Genomic DNA, 17,448 nt, shown 5'->3' with positions numbered 1-17,448 from the left:
TGACTCTGTAACGTAACATCTATTCACGGCATAGCTTATCACTGCTCATAATTCAGGAATGTCTGGAACGGTGTGTTGGAGACACTAGAATTGAATTTGACGCTAGCATAATTTTACATTACGTTTGAAAGAACGGAATTTCTTTTAGGTTTCCCTTATTAAATGTGTGCAAAAGACCAACTTTTGCCAGCAAGGCTCGAAAGTTCCATTTTGTAAAAGGAAAACTGAAGTATTGGGAGAAATAGAATCGGGATGGACGAGGCAATATGACTAGGTAAGGATGATTGCTATGATAACCTAGTTGCAGAAAGACGCAATTCCACAATGGAAAATACAGGTCGTAGGCGTAGCGAAAGTAGGCTATTTTGGCCGCCCGAATTCCCATACGCGATTACCCTACATCTCAGAGAGTTATTGGTCCATCACATGATGGCTACTCAATCAAATGACCTAATTTGATAACTATAACAACAATCTACTCTGGGAATTCCTCCACTCCATCCCTTAATCGCTTTAACGTTTTACATAACGAACTTCCGCTGACCCCCTTTAAAACAAAGTGGCTGCGAGTGACGCGTTCTGCGGGGAGAGTCTCACGGTTAGCGCAGGGAAATAACACGGCTCCTGACAAACTCCCTCATCAGCGAGGCAATCAATTTCCCCAAATGGTCCATCCGATACGTGTAGCTCCATAAACCAGGATTTACTCGCGCCGTAGCCAATAACTTTGTCTTATCGAGGGCGTCGTTTATACCGAACCTATCGTGAGATAAAAGCGACCGACATTTGCGAGCAAAGTCATCGTTTTTTTTCCTTCCAAGTCTGTCTAAAGGTAGTAAAACATAACTTCCTAGTACAGATTTGACTCATCATTCAATATTCCTTATATAGACTTTGACTCATCATTCATAATTTCCTTATATGGACTTTGACTCATCATCCCAAATTTTCTAGATATGGACTTGACCAATCATTCCAAATTTCCTTATATGGCAATGGTTTGTTATCTGAAATTTCCTTACATAGACCTGGCATCACAGTTTTCACTAACGATTTCATTATTGGACCTGACTCATGATTTGACTTTCCTTATATGGACTTGACCATATTTGCCTCATTTTTCACGACACAGGGTGGCCTCTTACTTCCGTTTCCGGGGCGTGATTCCGTCCTCTGCAACCCGATACTCCACCCTCTTGAACCTCTCGGGACCGGAAGCGACGTAATACCCGCCATGCTTCAGGCGGGAGATGTCCCCCACCCGTCTGCCGTTCAGCACGTACAGACTGCAGGGAGGGAACAAGGTTCGCATATATGACAATTCATTACGTTTGGGACCGCAATGTCAGCAGCGACACCTAGCTGCAGTGTGGAATACTACCAGTTAGTATTGCACTTAGGAAAGTGACAGACGTCTCAGAAACGTCTGCTGTGATTTCATGTCTAGGTTGTGAGTAAACAGCCTTATCATCCAGGACACAAGGTTGGTTGAACTTTTAAGAATCGTCTTTTTCTTGGTAAAATGACAAAACAGGAAAAAATAACGCCCATCTTGCGCTAAACATATACAGACTGCGAGGAAAACTGTGTGAAGAAAAAATCAAACATCTCATTGTGCTTCATCTCTGTTTGTAGGAGCTTTATGACCAAAGATTAAGGTTTAGGGTTCATCCTTTCGACCTCTAATGTCAGTTTGCATTATGTACAGGTTCCAATTTTGCCCAGCAACATATCATATTATCAACCTTCTATATTGTGTTTCATAGACAAAAGTGCAAAAAATGTGTAGTTCAGGGGTCACCTACTTTTTGACGTCAAACTTCATCTTGGCGCGGAGGAGAGCGAAGACCTGCTGGGGCGGCTGACCTCTGCGGAACACCACCAGGGTAGCAGGGGTCAGACTGTCTCCGTTACGGAAGACACTGCGGAAACAGGGCAATCAGAGAGGGCAAACTTCACCCCCTTACCCATACAGGGGCAATAAGAGATGGCAGACTTCACCCCCTTACCCACAGGGTAGCTGGGGTCAGGTTGTCCCCGTTACTGAACAAACTGTGGAAACAAGAAATGGCAGACTTCACCCCTGAACCCATAACACGGAACACACTGCGGAAACAGGGCAAACTGAGATGGCAAACTTCACCCCTGAACCCATAAAACGGAACACACTGCGGAGCTATATATGCATGGCAAACTGAGATAGCAGACCTCACCCCCTTGAGGCTTGCAGAAACTTTGACTGGCTCAGATAGACATACAAAGCAAACAGATGTAAACTTATTTTCAATAAGATGTATAATCGTCATCTACTTGTTTTAGAAAAATAATTTTGATCAAAAATAACAATAGAAATTCGCAAAAAATCGTCATTTCAAAATATAAACATAGGCACGCATAATCCTTGATGTATTACTATCATGTACATTCCTGCAAAGTAATATTGATAAACATCGAAGTACAAGCCAAGGAGATCTAGAGCCTTTCTTCTAAAAATGGGCGTGGCCTTATAACTCTTGATGACGTAATCATGACGTCATACCAATTTGCATAAATTATCACCTTGCCCTAAGGTACTAGTACTACCTGAAAAAAATTAAGGTTGAGGAAGGCTTTTAAAGGTTTTTTTCAATAACATCCCAAAACTCCTCAGCCACCTTTCAGTTGTACCTTTATTCATCTGGTTGGAGACAGGCAAACTTTTCCATTATGCTCCTCGAAATAAGTTTAATTCTAATTCCTCATATCATTTGCTCGCAGCTCTTTAATCGGTCCTTGTTAAGAGCAGGGACTTCGGAAAGAAGTTAGAAAGCCATCAGTCTTGTACACTAAGGGCGCCATTACCTCATTAGTTCATCATCCTCAATACCTCATTAGTTATGCTGCAATGTCTTCATCTATCCACAATCTTCTTTCGTTGCACCTAATTTTCTCTACTTTTTAAACTAATGAGATCATTTTCTCCCCAGTCGACAAGAACGAAATTAACGCTACGGCTTGATATTAAAAAGGAGACCGATCGTTGGTTTCAAGGTTCGTTACTAGCTGTGACAGGATGATTGATATTTGTTTACTGCCACCTATCATTTCATCTCTTTCTTTTAATTATTAACAACAATATGAAGGCTCATTTCCCGGTGTCGAGGAATATTATCATTTAATAATATATGTAACTAATATATATATAGAATACAGCACGGTGTATTCCGTGAAACAGCAGCAATTCCAAAGTCAGAATCCGGCATTCAGTTTCAGTTTATTTGTTTTACCAGAATACATGTCGCCTGGTGGCGTTTTTCAAAGATTCAAATTTTCGACAGGGGTGCACACGACACACGCGAAACGCGTTCGAATTATTCGATGGAAGGCAAGCCCGAGCAATACAACTTCAAAGCTCGAGCGATACGGTAAAATATAGGCCTGTCCGGAACACCCGTATCGAACGTTATTCCGGCCCAGGTATAGCGTAACTATCGAGAATACAGACTGGATCATCCACTGCGCAAAGTTGGCCTTTTAAAGAGGTCTGATAGATGTTTACAACAACTTGAAGGTCTATGACGCGGACCCACGCGCGAGCTAATTACCTGTGCGGCAGTCGGAGATGACGGGACTTAAAAGCCTGACAGGAAGGCGCCATTCTAAGCGTCTAAAAGTCTGGGGCGAACAGAACACATTCACTATCAGCGAACACGTCGGTCAAGGTGACAGCACGAGGCTCTCATATGCAGGAAATGAACCTCGACGTCATTCAAGTTTAAACTGCGTAGATAAATGTTCACGGTGCTCGACCAAGTGGAAATCTCGGTATACCTCCGTAGAAGGGAGTTAATGCTCTCCGACAGTGATCATGTCAGCTGAGATGACAGCACAAGCCTCTCAAGCGCATGGAGACTCAGTTCAATTTCATACAAGGCCGAAACGCTTTGATGAATGTTCGTGACGCACTGCGAGGGTTTCAGACGATATCAGAATTCAGTCCAAGGCGATGAGTCGGATGTAAAATATGTTCTTTTGGGATAACCGTGTCGTGTGCATATAAAGATCAATTCGACTGCATGCATGTTCCTGTAATAATGCCCGACAAGGTTAGAAATGTTGGTAGTCAATCTCAGGCGATTAGAAATAAGTTCTTTGTCATTGGTCATGGGTCAACTTCGAGGTATTCGTGTGCATGAAAGCTTGATTGAACTCGCTACAAATTTGAATGTCGAACATTTTGGCACTCATTCTTGAGCGAACAGAAATATATTCTCTATTATTGTTAGTGTCGCGAGGCTGCACAGTCAGCGCTCGTGCGTATGAAAGCGCAGCTGCATGTACGTCTGAATAGTTAGATAAATGTTCCTGATAAACAACAAAGTTAAAGTCTTGCCACACAGTCTCCAGTCTCCACACGTATATCGCGCTCTGTGGTGCATATTACATGCTGGCGGCAGGCAAAAATGTCACAGTGAGAGAAAACAAGCGTATCTCTCCTCGTCTCATGAATTTTCTCCAACTCAATGCCATTGCCAGACAGCAAGACGAATGAACTCCTGATACGACTTCTGAATTATCAGCCTGCGATGCGAAAAACTTGCCGCTAATAGGCGATAAATCGCTGTGCACAAAGTGCTTCGCCTTTTGCGGCTTGTTCCCAACCCTCCGGGCAAACCGATACACCATTTGTCTCCTCTTTAGTGCTGACACAGACTCTGACATGCACTATCCTCAGCAAGGTCGGCGAAGGGCGCAGACTAGCGTTTTAACATTCTTCCGGGATACAAGAAGACATATACCGACACGGGTAGTATACAAAACGTCCATGAATCATGGAGAAGCAACCAAATAGTAACATACAATCCTGAAATAACGACGAATGAATTGATGCTACTAGATCGAGAGATTACCAACAAGCCTGCTATATGTGCATCGACTATGATATAACAAAAAAACATAAAACAGCACTTTAAGCAGTTACCATTCAAAGTCTTTTAAGGAGATTGCATGCTATGAGTGGAGGTTATTATCAGGGTGGTGCAGATAAAATGTATTGATAAGTAAGATGAATAACAAACTGATACTTCAAATGTATTACCACATAATAGATGATGCAGGCTTGGCATGATGAAGTCAAGATTGGTACATGATCTAGTCAAGATATTCAAGATACATACATATGAAATAGATCATAGAGGAATGGAGTTTGCCCAGGCCAAAGCGATGAATAATGATGTACTAACTTGATGATGCAGGGTCCGTCCTTCCCGTCCTGATGCCCATGCCGCGGAGTCAGCTATGGTATTCAGAGAAGGTAAAATCGTTAATAACTGTGCATTGTAAATTCATATTCTGTTTTATGTTATTCATATATATTCTGGGAATTGGAAATGTCCTGCTTGCCTTGAATAATATTATAACTTTGTTAATGTCTCTATTCAGCTCTCTTCAAAGTACAAACATCATGTTCAAAGAAATTATGTAACATTTGTTCCTGTTTGTGTTTCTACCCTACGGCTATCTAGCTGCGGCTAATTTCTGTTGTTTTCTATTCGTTTGGATCCGTAGCAACAATGGCAACAATACTAAAGAGCACCCTTCTTAAGTCCAGTGTAAGACTTAAACTTTTGAAAGCAACCCCATCTCTGCACAACAGATGAACTTGAAGTTCTTAGATGTAAATTCGCGACAAATGTTGCCGCCGAGACCCAATAACCTGCCTCCACACATCCACGCACAGGAACCACACATCGATAGTCAGGCAATCAAGGGAGTTAACTGTATCTCCGGGTACCGATCATTAAGGATTGCTCTCCTTTATCCCTTTGAGCTCAAGTCTTTGTAGCATTGATGATAAATCGGCCGTCATTTATCCCCATTGATCGGAGACCGCGGCACTGTAGAAACGGAGGGTCTGTCTCACAGGTGATGCTTTGTAGTCTCCACCACATTCTTTAGACTACTCCAAAAATAGACGAGTAACTTGCCCAAAGTGTTACACCAGATCGTGAAGGATGCATGAGGTAACAGAGGCTGGGGCTCGGGACCGTGAAACACTAGTCTTTACCAGACTAACTACGCCGGCTATAGGGAGAATATTTGCCAGGGTTTCATTGGATGGCGAAATGTGATCTTCACCATGGACTGACTCTACTGGCTAATTGCACATTTTTCTGCCGAATTCTTCGATTCATACGCCCGTAGGAGAGCCTGGTGAAGGCTAGTGAAGCACGGAGGAACCTAACGGATGTAAGCAAAGGGCTGCTGAAGAATTAGATGAATGATTTGCCAAAAGGGTTACCCAGCCAATTCTTAAGCCAATTTTACTCTAATCTCCCAATCTCCTCTATTTGGCTAACTCGACTGGCCAATTCTTGGCCCTATTTTGGAACTGTTTCTACTTTCTACATGTCGTCCTTGGGGAGGTCTGGTAGAGTGCTCTGCGGAGGTCTCCGGAAATGAGAGAAACTCGACGGCGCCACCGCTACAGATCGTTTATTATCTGCGTCACTTCATGGGTTTTTCATAAGGTGACATGGATTCATGTCCTTGGTTTTCAGACACTTAAAAACAAGAGCAAATTTGAAACAAGGAGCCGGGACGAAACAAAAAATCCAACTACCTCTTTGAAACTTTCTTCTCACGCTGTTTTCATGTTGATCCTTACATACATAAATACAGCATCTGCTTTTAGTCGGAGAACTGTATTTCTCTTTTATGATAATAATAACTTTATTGCAAGTTCATGCCCGAAGGCTAATTGCAGACAAACAAGTACATGGAAATACATGGGAATCAAAAATAGTTATCTAGACCACTGTCAAAGTTCTAAGTTAACTAAGGTTGACTATGGTTGTGGTTGGGTTTGACTTCTTTATTGAAGGCAGTGGAAAATGAAGAGACCCACATTTTTCATCGTAAGTGGGTTTGTTGATTTTAGTAGTGATATGGATTTTTGTAAGCTATTCAAATGGTAAAAGCTAGGAGAATTAACGGAAGCTGTTTTATATAAATCGTTTCTTTCGGCCTCATATAGAGGGCATTGGCAAATGAAATGTATTTCATTTTCCACTGCGTTCATTGTACAAAACTTACACATTCTCTCGTGAGCGGGCAGCTCTTTTATAAATAGGTTCAGATAATCACCAAACTGAATCGGTCTGGCCTTCCTGATCATGACGAACGACTTTTCTGGAGGTGACGGATCGGGTTTCATTTTGCTGACACATCAGCGAGCCGCGTCGTCTCGGGCGGGAGATTTGCCACTATGTGGGCAAATGGAATTTCAACACGCGTAAAACTTAAATCGCCCCTCAGCGTACCGCATCAGCGCACGGTGGCCTCCCCTCATTTCGCTAAGGCGGCGACGCTAATATCAGTCTCGAAAAACTGTCGTCGCGTTTTGAGACGGTCGCCGCCTTTTCAAACGGTCGTCGCCTTTTGAAATGGCCGTCGCCTTTTAAAACGGCCGTCGCCTTTTACGTGTATTAGCGCACTTTGTCCATATCGTGATGTTTCCTGACGTATTTGATAGGCTTTTGACTCGAACCCGAGGTGGTGCCCTTTTTTCTCTCTCGATAATTTCTTGCACCTTTTATCAAGATACTTCCGTACTCATTAGTAGTTCAAACGAATGTCATTGGTCATCGATGAAGAAGTCCCTTTTGTACGTTTTTTTTGGTGTAATTTTTGTATCTTAAATCATTCTTTTATATCGCGCAAACTATCCAAGTCATCGGTCATAAAAATAAGATTTCGGTCCCTCAACGGTCTACATCCAGTGGACAGGTGGCCCAAAGGCATGCGCACGGGAACGTGCATCATACTGTCGTTTGATATTCGGGAAGGCTATAACAGCAAGACATCGACAAAATGTTCACCAATCCTTTCCGTCGCAACACAGCTGAATGTTGTACTTGACTTAGGTGAAAGCTGCGTACGGAATGGATCACTTCTAGCCAGCACACACTCACTTTACATTTGAACAGTGAGTAGTTCTTTCAGTCTCTCAATGAGGGACTGTATCTTATCTATCAGCTGATATTTCAAACCATAATATATCATCATTGGCGCCAGTAAGCTTCATGGGCATTTTGTATTCCTCACAGCATATTTTGGGGTTTAATTAATTATAAAAGCACTTTAACTCATGAGATGATATCAATAGACTCAAGTTGAGCCTTTTAAACTTCGTTGGTGAAATAATTATATTTTATGTCCTGTTTATGAACGCAGTTAAGACAGCGCAACTATTTTAGTTTATCCGATAAGTCTTTAATGCTTTTATAGTTATAGAGTGACTACCTAATCTATGATACAAAACCAAAAAAAAAAGAACTTCAAGCCAGAATCAACCATGATTGACACCAGTAAGCTTTAAGAACCTCCATTTATTTTCATCATCTCATTTTTGTGTTCAATTATAAAATCACTTTAAGTCATAAGATGAAATCAATAGACTTAAGTTGAGCCTCATAAACCTCGCTGAAGAGATAATCGTATTTTATTATCCAATTATGAACGCAGTTGAGACCACAAAACCACTTCAGTTGATCCTATGTAAGCTTTAAGAACTCCAGGTTTTCGTAATTACATCTCGCCTTCCAGCTATAGAAGAACTTCTAATATCAAACTTTGTGATTAATTTCATCTAAGTTTTCTTATAAATCTCTTTTTGACAAAATCACATTTATTAACCAAAGGTAAAACCTCTTCAAACCATAAAATGACATTGATTTACTGCAGTAGATTCTTATGAAAACCTTTTTTTTTTAATCTTTTCAAACTTCATCCAACTGCAATCACGAAGTTGATTTAATGTACTCCAGGTAAGCTTGATAAACCTCTTAGTTTCCATGATCGCATTTGTACTAAAACTAACAGACTCAAACCACGAAAAGGCCATAATATAATCAGCTCTTCTATGCGTGTCTGGAATACGTTTTACCGACCTTTTCAACTAAGATATGAGATAGATATGAAACATAGCCCAGAAAGCACTCGGCGTGTCATTATTCCATAAACCTCACTCGCGGCCGCGGTGTATACATTACTTTGCTTCCGACTGATCTGCGATTAGGCGCCGCAAATGGGTTCGCTGCACTCGTACTAATGGAGGGGTAGATGAATGGAGTGCGGGTTTGCCCCGGTGTGAGGGGGTCAAACCTGTCAGTTTGGGCGTACGTGGGCTGTATTTTCTGTATTGTACAGAACTGGTTTGTTGCGCCTTGATGCAGTTTAACATCCTTGCCGTGCTAACATACAACTTATGACAAAAAATCCGGGTTTGAATTTTACGTTGGCTGACTTACGATTATTAGAGATGACGGTTTTCCTACATGTATGCAAGCGGTGAAGATCTTTGCACTCACGTGACCGTGACGTAAGCATTGCCCGCCATGTTGGATGGTCAAACCTAGACGTGTCTAAGTGAATTTGAATCTGTGTATGTAATTAAAGTCATCTGATGATGGCATAACTATTGTCGACCACAACCAAGTGATAATTCTGAAATATGCTATTTTCATGTGTGTTATGTGGTTGTGTACACTAAATGATAGTTGGTAAGGACCACAAGAAGAATAGCTGTCATTCAAAGCTAGTTGTGGATCCAAATACACTCAACTCAACCCAACTATGACATCGCATGCATTCACATGGTTCACATGCAAATTCATAGATCAGAATAAAATGTATATGTAATAATTAATTATTACGTTACAAAATGATACAGTTTGCAGGGTTCCCGGCAGGATTTCCTAAATTGATCTGCCGCTTACATTTCATGAATATACAGATTAAAACTACTTGCAATTAGCAGGTACAGAAACTAAAATGATATGTTTATACAAACAGACTGACCGTTAGTTCTATTCCGATTATAATCTACAAAGCTTTTAGTTAAAAAATGGTATATTTCTAGGGTAGTTACAAACCTTAAAATCATGAGCTTAAAAGTTGTTGGTAACGAAATTACACTGCCACATAGTTCTTAAAGGCATCCAGGGCATTTTATGAGGCTTGAAACGTGAATTAAAAAACTCCAATTTCTAGTCATTTCTTCACATAGTATGTTTCAAAAACACTATACCATTTTATATCGACATTAAAGGAGCAAAGATACGATGTCGTTGTGTTGTGAGAATGGATAGAAAATCCAATCCCTAAAAGACTGATATTGACTGTCCATCACAATTAGCGGTTCGACCAATGAAAGAGCGACTGCATGTCCGTCTAATATTTGCATTTTAATGTTTTGATTTTGCATTTCTACGTTTTGACGGAGGTGGTCGGGGCTATGGTATCGGTCTATTTACACTAGGCGCGTGAAACTAAAAGATCACCATGTAGCTTATTTTTGTGCCGCTTTTGAGCACCTTTGATAAGAAATCCGCACGCAAATGTGGTAAACAGTGGCATTAGATGTCAATTTCATAAAGATTACAGCAACTAGATTATTTCCAGTTTTCAAGCCTCATAAAATGCTCTGGGTGCCTTTAAGTTACTTTATCGCACTTTACTCTCTCAGATTTACCCAACAGGCATGGCGACTGTGGCGCAGCTACAAACACTCTGTAATGGCAGTATATTCTGTTTGCTGTAGCTCTACGCTGAGGACAGTTTGAGGACTTTGTTATCTTGAATACACAGAAACCAGAGTAACGTTTACATCACAAACAGGCGTGTCGCCAGCTCACCTGGTAATCTCACCTGTCTACTCTTCAAATAAACAGGTAGCCAGGTGTGTACTTAAGGTACAAACACGCCAGGTATCTCATGTAAACAGAGGTGGTAAATTGTACCTCCAGCAGTGAACAATGCTTTTAAAGATATGAAACCAGTGCATGTAATAGACGATTGAGATTGGAATTAAGTAGAGTCGGTTTGGTTGTTTAACCATTAAGAGATAAATCATTATTAAGATGAGCAGTTAATGCAAGTTTTGGTTGATTCCTTGTACTAAGCAGAACAAACCCTGGGTTATATAATTGCACATTTGTCTTAACTGAGTTACCAGAGGTCGAAGTCCTGATTTCCAACACGTTGGAAAAGTTTCATCTGGAGTTGGTTCAAAGTTGCATTGTTTGTTTCTGAAGCTTGTATAAGATCTCGGAATACGGTGGGCTACCATTAAGTGGTTTCACGTATCGATCTTTTGTACACAAGTGTAAATGGTATCCGGTGAGTGGAGCTACACATGTGTCTCATCTCAGAAACAGAAAGGTTTACAACACATTTAAAGTTTCCCATCCGAACTGGATTAAATACACCGTTTCCGTGGTTTGGCGTGATTCTACAGTAAGCTTTTGTACACAGGGTGTTTGGCTTAATAGCACGTATCTAAGCATTGGCCAGCTGCGCACAGTTGAACAAAACAACACATACGTGTACCATGTACGTGAACACCGGTACTAGTGACGAGTCCTTCCGTCTTGGAAACCTTAAGGATGTCTAGACGCTAATGGTTTTAAGCGTGTGTAATATCTTTATACACACGCATGATACCCTCAGTTACACGGAAACGTAAACACATTATGTCGGCGCGTGTCTTCCGCTTTCAAGAAAACTGATGTGATCTATAGATTGCTGTTTTCATCAAAGCAAAGCTTTCATACATATTTACGCTTCCGTAAGTTTAACTCCAGTAAAATAATGGTAAGTATGCCCGGCGGCGCAGGGAAGCTTTGTATTCACCACTTCCTATCCCTTCTAAGACTCAAGTATAACTTTCGCAATTATGCAAGCCAAATCAAAGCACCCCCTCCCCCCCCCCCACACACACACATACTCTCACACATACACACACACACACACACACACACACACACACACACACACACACATACACACACACACACACACACACACACACACACATACACACACACACGCACACACACGTCCTTGCTTAAGGTTTTCGTAACTATGGTAAAAGCTTGTGTAAGCGACTTCTTGTCCCTTCTATCAATTTGACCAAACATTTTGAAATGAGTGAATGCATCAAAGCAAAGTCTACAAACAAGGACACTCTTCCTCCAGTGATGTGCAAAGGCTTTAACATCGAGCTAAGTAGATAATCCGTAGGATTCCGAGAACTTACCTCAGCCTTCTGCCCTTTCACGTACCTGTAAAAGACCAGAAAATGGACATGATGAGATTGACGCATAGACAGAACAAGATGCTCGTGGCTGGCTTGATGTGATAATGGACACCCCGCTGCACCTGCGCCCATCTTGTTCTTCTTTGGCAAAGAGATGTTTTTGAAAGCCTGGCTTTTCTACGTTTTGTTCTGTAGAAACAAGGTCAATCCTTGATCAATGCTGACCGACTGAGGCATCACCTAGTAGTAGCTGTGTCGTGACTTGCTGGGGATGATAGCTTTTATTAATGGTCGCTTTAAGCTTTTTTTAAATATAGTCTACCTACCAGTACGATCTGCAACTATGTGTGCCATTGTGAATCAATGGCCAGTTTTCAATCTTGCCTTTAAAAAAAGAGGATATCTGCCACTTACTAGGTAGAATCTAGCAGACGGAAGATATCATCAAAATCGCTCCTATACATTTCTGATCGTGCCCAAACGGGTACGCTTAATGTTGATGCACCCCTTTTATACAAATAAGAAAAGTGCTTTTCTAAAAAAACGCTGAATTAAACAAAAGATCATTTAACCCATGTATTTTAGTCGTATCGCCCAGAGGATGCCAGACAGGGCGAAATACAAGGACTGTAGGTTAACGATTTTCCGTAATCCCACGGAGTCCTTTGGTCGCTTGATCAATTAAAATTTATACAGAGCTTGAGAAAATGGCTTTGAAGAAGGGTAACGGATGTTACTACAGGAGTCTGGAGGTTAGCCCCGCGTTCCATCCAGTTGTGGAGATCCATTTGTATGTAAATAGCGCCGGTAACGTGCGGCTGTTGTATGACAATGGATCGGTACCTGCGACATTATAGCAATGCTGAATGTTGCGCTGAGCCGTTTGTTGTGAAACATCAGAGAACGTTACACGAAAATGCCACAATAGCGATGACTTGATGCGTTTTGAATGTTACAGGAAGATGGCTATGCGATATTTTAGCAATATGGATTGCTGTGTTAACTGTTGCAAAACAGTAGGATTGTCGCTAGTCCTTTTATGCTGCGTCCAGCAACAATTAGCATAAATGCCTGTCGCCATATGAAACTGCTACAAAAACAGTGATTTGATGCTTTTGAGCCACACGTACCAAAGCATGAACAAAGTTGCCACATAAAGTTCACACGTTTGATTTGACATACTGCTATCATTTTTCGGGAATGGTTTGCAGCCTTGAGGGGAGGGTGACGTTTGGACGTCTTATATGTGTATCTTAAAGTTATATCAACAGGTCCTGGAGTAGGGAATGCCTTTTGAATAATGTACACTGTGTCCGTTCTCGTTGCGTCCAGGGGCAGAACATCTTTCCTAGTATTAACAGACTTCCATTCTACAGTTACAAGAGTTACGGCTGCTTTTAAACTGGATTATTTAGTTCTACGTTTTCCTGCCTAGTCTGTCCAGTTAGTCCTGGAACTGAAACCGGACTGAGACGACTTCCAGTTTCTTTATGATGCAGTCAGACTGTCTGTTAGTGCTTTTAAAGACCAAGATGTATTTTTACAGCCCGGTCTGCCCGAGTGATAGCGCCATGCAAACTCCTTTCGCCGAGACCGTTCCTCAGATCTTTAGCGGACCATCACGCTTCAACTCGTTATGTACATGCCCAAGGGTACAGCTCAGTCCTTCACGACCGACAAAATACATCAGTCGTAACCCATCCTGTCTCTACTCTAAAACCTTGTCTAACGATGGATGATTTGAGCGAAACGTGGACAGCTTTGACAGCTTGTTCGCTAGAATCTCTCTTCTGTAGTTTCTCATGTCGCGGAGACTTCAAAATAGGTTTGAGGAGCGAAAGTGTCTCTCTGTCCAGTTGAGACTTAGTATAAGGCAATAGACGATTGATGAAGTTGTAACCCTTTCCAGTGGCGTGCTGCTGCGATCTGATGAGTGATATCAGCGGTTCGAACTCTCGGCCCTCTGGCCTAGAAGCCGGGTCGCTTATCACTAGACCATAGCTACCTGTCTGCCACAGGGATCTGCCGAACGATTGTTGGTACCCCTATTGCAGCCAGGCGCTGAGAGGTACGACACCGTGCGTGTCTCGGGGCTGTATCAGTCAACCACTGCCGACAACGTCTCATCTGTAAGTTACCATGGGTGGCAGATAATTTCCCATGAGTGTAAACTTCGCTATTGGGAACGTCGCTTAAGGAGCCAGTGATGTCTGAAGAGAGATCAAGTAACGCGCATGACCAGAAGCAGAATTAGTGTCTTACGATTAACAAAAGCTCCCACCTTTAGCTTACCGAATGTACACATTTCCCATAGGAAATAATTTTGCTACAGTAGAACATCGCTTATCGATGCTTACTGATGCCTAAAGAACAGAAATGTCAAAAGATCAAATTCAGCACACGACCAGAACCAGAATCAGACTACCATGGTTGCCAATGTGTCTCCAGTAGTGGTAAGATATTGGGCATTGTATAACAAGGTGCATTTTGAGACCTTACAGAAAACCTCGAAAAACTACCAGGTAACAATTTAGATTGCTCGTTAGGTTTTCAAAGGGAAAGAATTTTCACATGGTTGGACTTCCCTTAACGGTTGGTTATGCCTACAGAAGTAAAATTTTGGTCAGTCGAGCAATATACATGGGTAGAAGCCAAACCAATCTCTGTCGATGAAAAAGGTCTGTCATCTGTACCTATCACAAACTGACAATAGGAACGAACTTTGCTGCGTTTGAATCTCGTCTTATGATGTTGATGCCAGGAGAAGTAAAATGTCGATAGGTCGTGCAACGTTCATGACCAGAGGAAGAACTGGCTTGTTACGTCTGACAAGGTTTCTCACCTGTACTCACCACAGGTTATATACAAATCCCGCTGGGTAAAACTTTGCTACGGTAGGTATCACCTAATGTCTATTGATGCATGAAGACAAAAAAAAATGTCATGAGGTCAAGTAACGTACACGGCTAGAAGCATGCTCAGCCCATTATGCTTGACAGGGATTCTCACCTGAAGCTTATCACAGACTGTGTACAAATTCAAGAGGAAATGATTTGGACACAGTGGGACCTCGCATGACAGTGAGTGATGCCTGAAGATGTAAAATGTCAGGAGGTCCACCAACATACATGACAAGAAATGAAACCAGTCACTTTCGATTTGAAAGGTTTGTCACCTGTGGCATATCGAAGGCTTTGTACGCATCCTAATTCCTGTGCGTCATAACTTTTGTTGAATTAGGACACCGCTTATTGAAGATCAGAAATGTCAGAAAATCTATTATGATTGACAAGTTTGATACCTGTAGCTTATGATAGGTTGGGTACACATCCTGTCAGCAAGAACTTTGTTTAAGTAGTACATGGCCTAATTTCTGTCTTCACGGTGTTGCTTAAAGTAAGACATTGCCTGTTGGTTGCTGTTGTTTGAGGAAGCAAAATGTCAAGAGTTTGAGCAATGTACGTGTCCAGAAGACACACTCGTTACTTACGATTTAATTGGGCTCTCACCTGTAACGTATCAAAGGTTGTTGTTAACACATCCTGTGCGTGAGAACTGCGTGGAAGTAGGCCATTGGTTGAGGAGTGTTAATGCCTGAAGATCAAATGTGTTAGAAAGTCTAATAACGCGCCTGGCCAGAAGCATGTCCAGTCAATCACTGACTGACAAGTTTGATATCTGTAGCTTATCCCAGATAAATACACGTCATGTACGAGGGAACTTTGTTTACGTAGGATATCGCCTAATGGTTGCTGTTGTTTGAAGAAGCAACATGCAAAGGGCTCGAGTAACGTACATGGCTTGGAGACAAGCCAGATACTTTCGATTTAAAAGGTTTCTCACCTGTAGGTTATGAGGTTGTATACATAACTTGTGCGTAAGAACTTTGTTAAAGTAGGTCAATGCGTAATGATCGCTAATGCCGGAAGATCAAACATGTCAGAAAGGCAAATAATGAACATGGTCAAAACTGGCTCCGCCACTTTCGATTTGAAAGGTGGATTTTCACCTGTGTTTTATCGTAAGTTGAGTACACGTCTGTAGGTGGGAACTTTGCTGATAGTAGAGTATCACTTAATGACTGTTGATGCCTGAAGATCGAATCAAAGTTGCGAGGGTTCTTAGAAGATCAGTTATTTCTTTTTAATGGTCCCCTGTTATGTTTGTACCTCCAATTGTGTACCATAACAAACTCCCATAGCTACAGCACACCTTTTGTAGCGTAAACATCCAAAACTGTGCGGAAGCTCTTTGAAGCTAGCTTGGAAACCCGTACAAACATGTATGTCATCTAGAGACGTTATCATACTTGATAATTGTGAATTATAGATGCAAAATATGAGAAGATGGATCGAAATGAGAATTCAAAATTCAAAACTTTCGATTTGAAAGGTGGATTTTCACCTGTGTTTTATCGTAAGTTGAGTACACTTCTGTAGGTGGGAACTTTGCTGATAGTAGGATATCACTTAATGACTGTTGATGTCTGAGGATTGAACGTGTCAGAAAGTCAAATAAAGCACATGGCCAGAAGCAGACCCGGTCACTCACGACCGACAAGTTATCTGTGGCTTATCACATCCTGTGGGGGTGGGTGGATAAAGTAGGACATGGCTTAATTTCTGTCATGTGTTGGTTAAAGTAACAATTGCCTGTTGTTTGTTGTTGTTTGAAGAAGCGAATTGTCAAGTGTTCGAGCAACGTAAATGGCCAGAAGACAAACTAGTCACTTTGGATTTACGCAGTGTGTTCATTAAAGTTTCCCCTGTTTCATTTCCCATGGACGGAGAGGAATCAAACTTTGCACAGTTATTAGTCTTTCAGATGAGATTATCAGAAGTCTAATAACCTACATGTCACGAGGCAAAGCTTAGTTTGTTTCGGCTGGCGGAAGCGCTAATCTGCACCTTATCATGTAACATGTTGTAGACATGCCCCTTGGGCGGCAGACGTGGGAGGTATGAAACTTCATGCAGACCTGGCAGGTTTTCGGAAGTTGGGAAGAAAAATGAGAGGCATTATGCACACTATTGACCGACCAACTCACGGGGCCATCGACCTTCTTCTGTAGAAAGTAAATATTTGTCTTGTTGCGCGGCCGCACTATCAAAGAGAAAGCCTCCAGGACTGATCGCATCTGTGCTTCGTGACTCTTGCTGTATCCCCTTAATCGGTCCGGTTATTAAATACAAGAAGTTTATTGCAAGTTCATGCCCGTGGGCTAATTGCAAATACATGATAAAAACATAGGAAAAACATACATGCGTCAGTAAACTGTGTCTGACTTTGCTCTAACAATAGGTTACTAGTACTTTATACAATTGTTGGCTACATCTAAATTAGCTGGGTTTGACTTCTTTTTTGGAAGC

At 41.7% G+C, this 17,448-nt stretch overlaps 1 protein-coding gene across 1 annotated transcript in view; it reads right to left on the bottom strand.

Annotated features, from left to right (window-relative positions):
• LOC136422533 (echinoderm microtubule-associated protein-like 6) overlaps positions 1-17,448 on the bottom strand; it is a 70,353-nt gene that overhangs the window by 18,042 nt on the left and 34,863 nt on the right. The window contains exons 4-7 of the mRNA XM_066410305.1: positions 12,080-12,104; positions 5,223-5,275; positions 1,806-1,922; positions 1,146-1,286 (exon numbers count right to left, since the gene is read on the bottom strand). Coding sequence (XP_066266402.1) covers positions 1,146-1,286; positions 1,806-1,922; positions 5,223-5,275; positions 12,080-12,104 — 336 coding nt within the window. The remainder of the gene's footprint in view (positions 1-1,145; positions 1,287-1,805; positions 1,923-5,222; positions 5,276-12,079; positions 12,105-17,448) is intronic.

The sequence above is a fragment of the Branchiostoma lanceolatum genome, chromosome 17, assembly GCF_035083965.1.
Source record: "Branchiostoma lanceolatum isolate klBraLanc5 chromosome 17, klBraLanc5.hap2, whole genome shotgun sequence".
NCBI lineage: Eukaryota > Metazoa > Chordata > Leptocardii > Amphioxiformes > Branchiostomatidae > Branchiostoma > Branchiostoma lanceolatum.
Note: the sequence above shows the minus strand (reverse complement) of the source record. Positions and strands in the feature narration are given on the sequence as shown.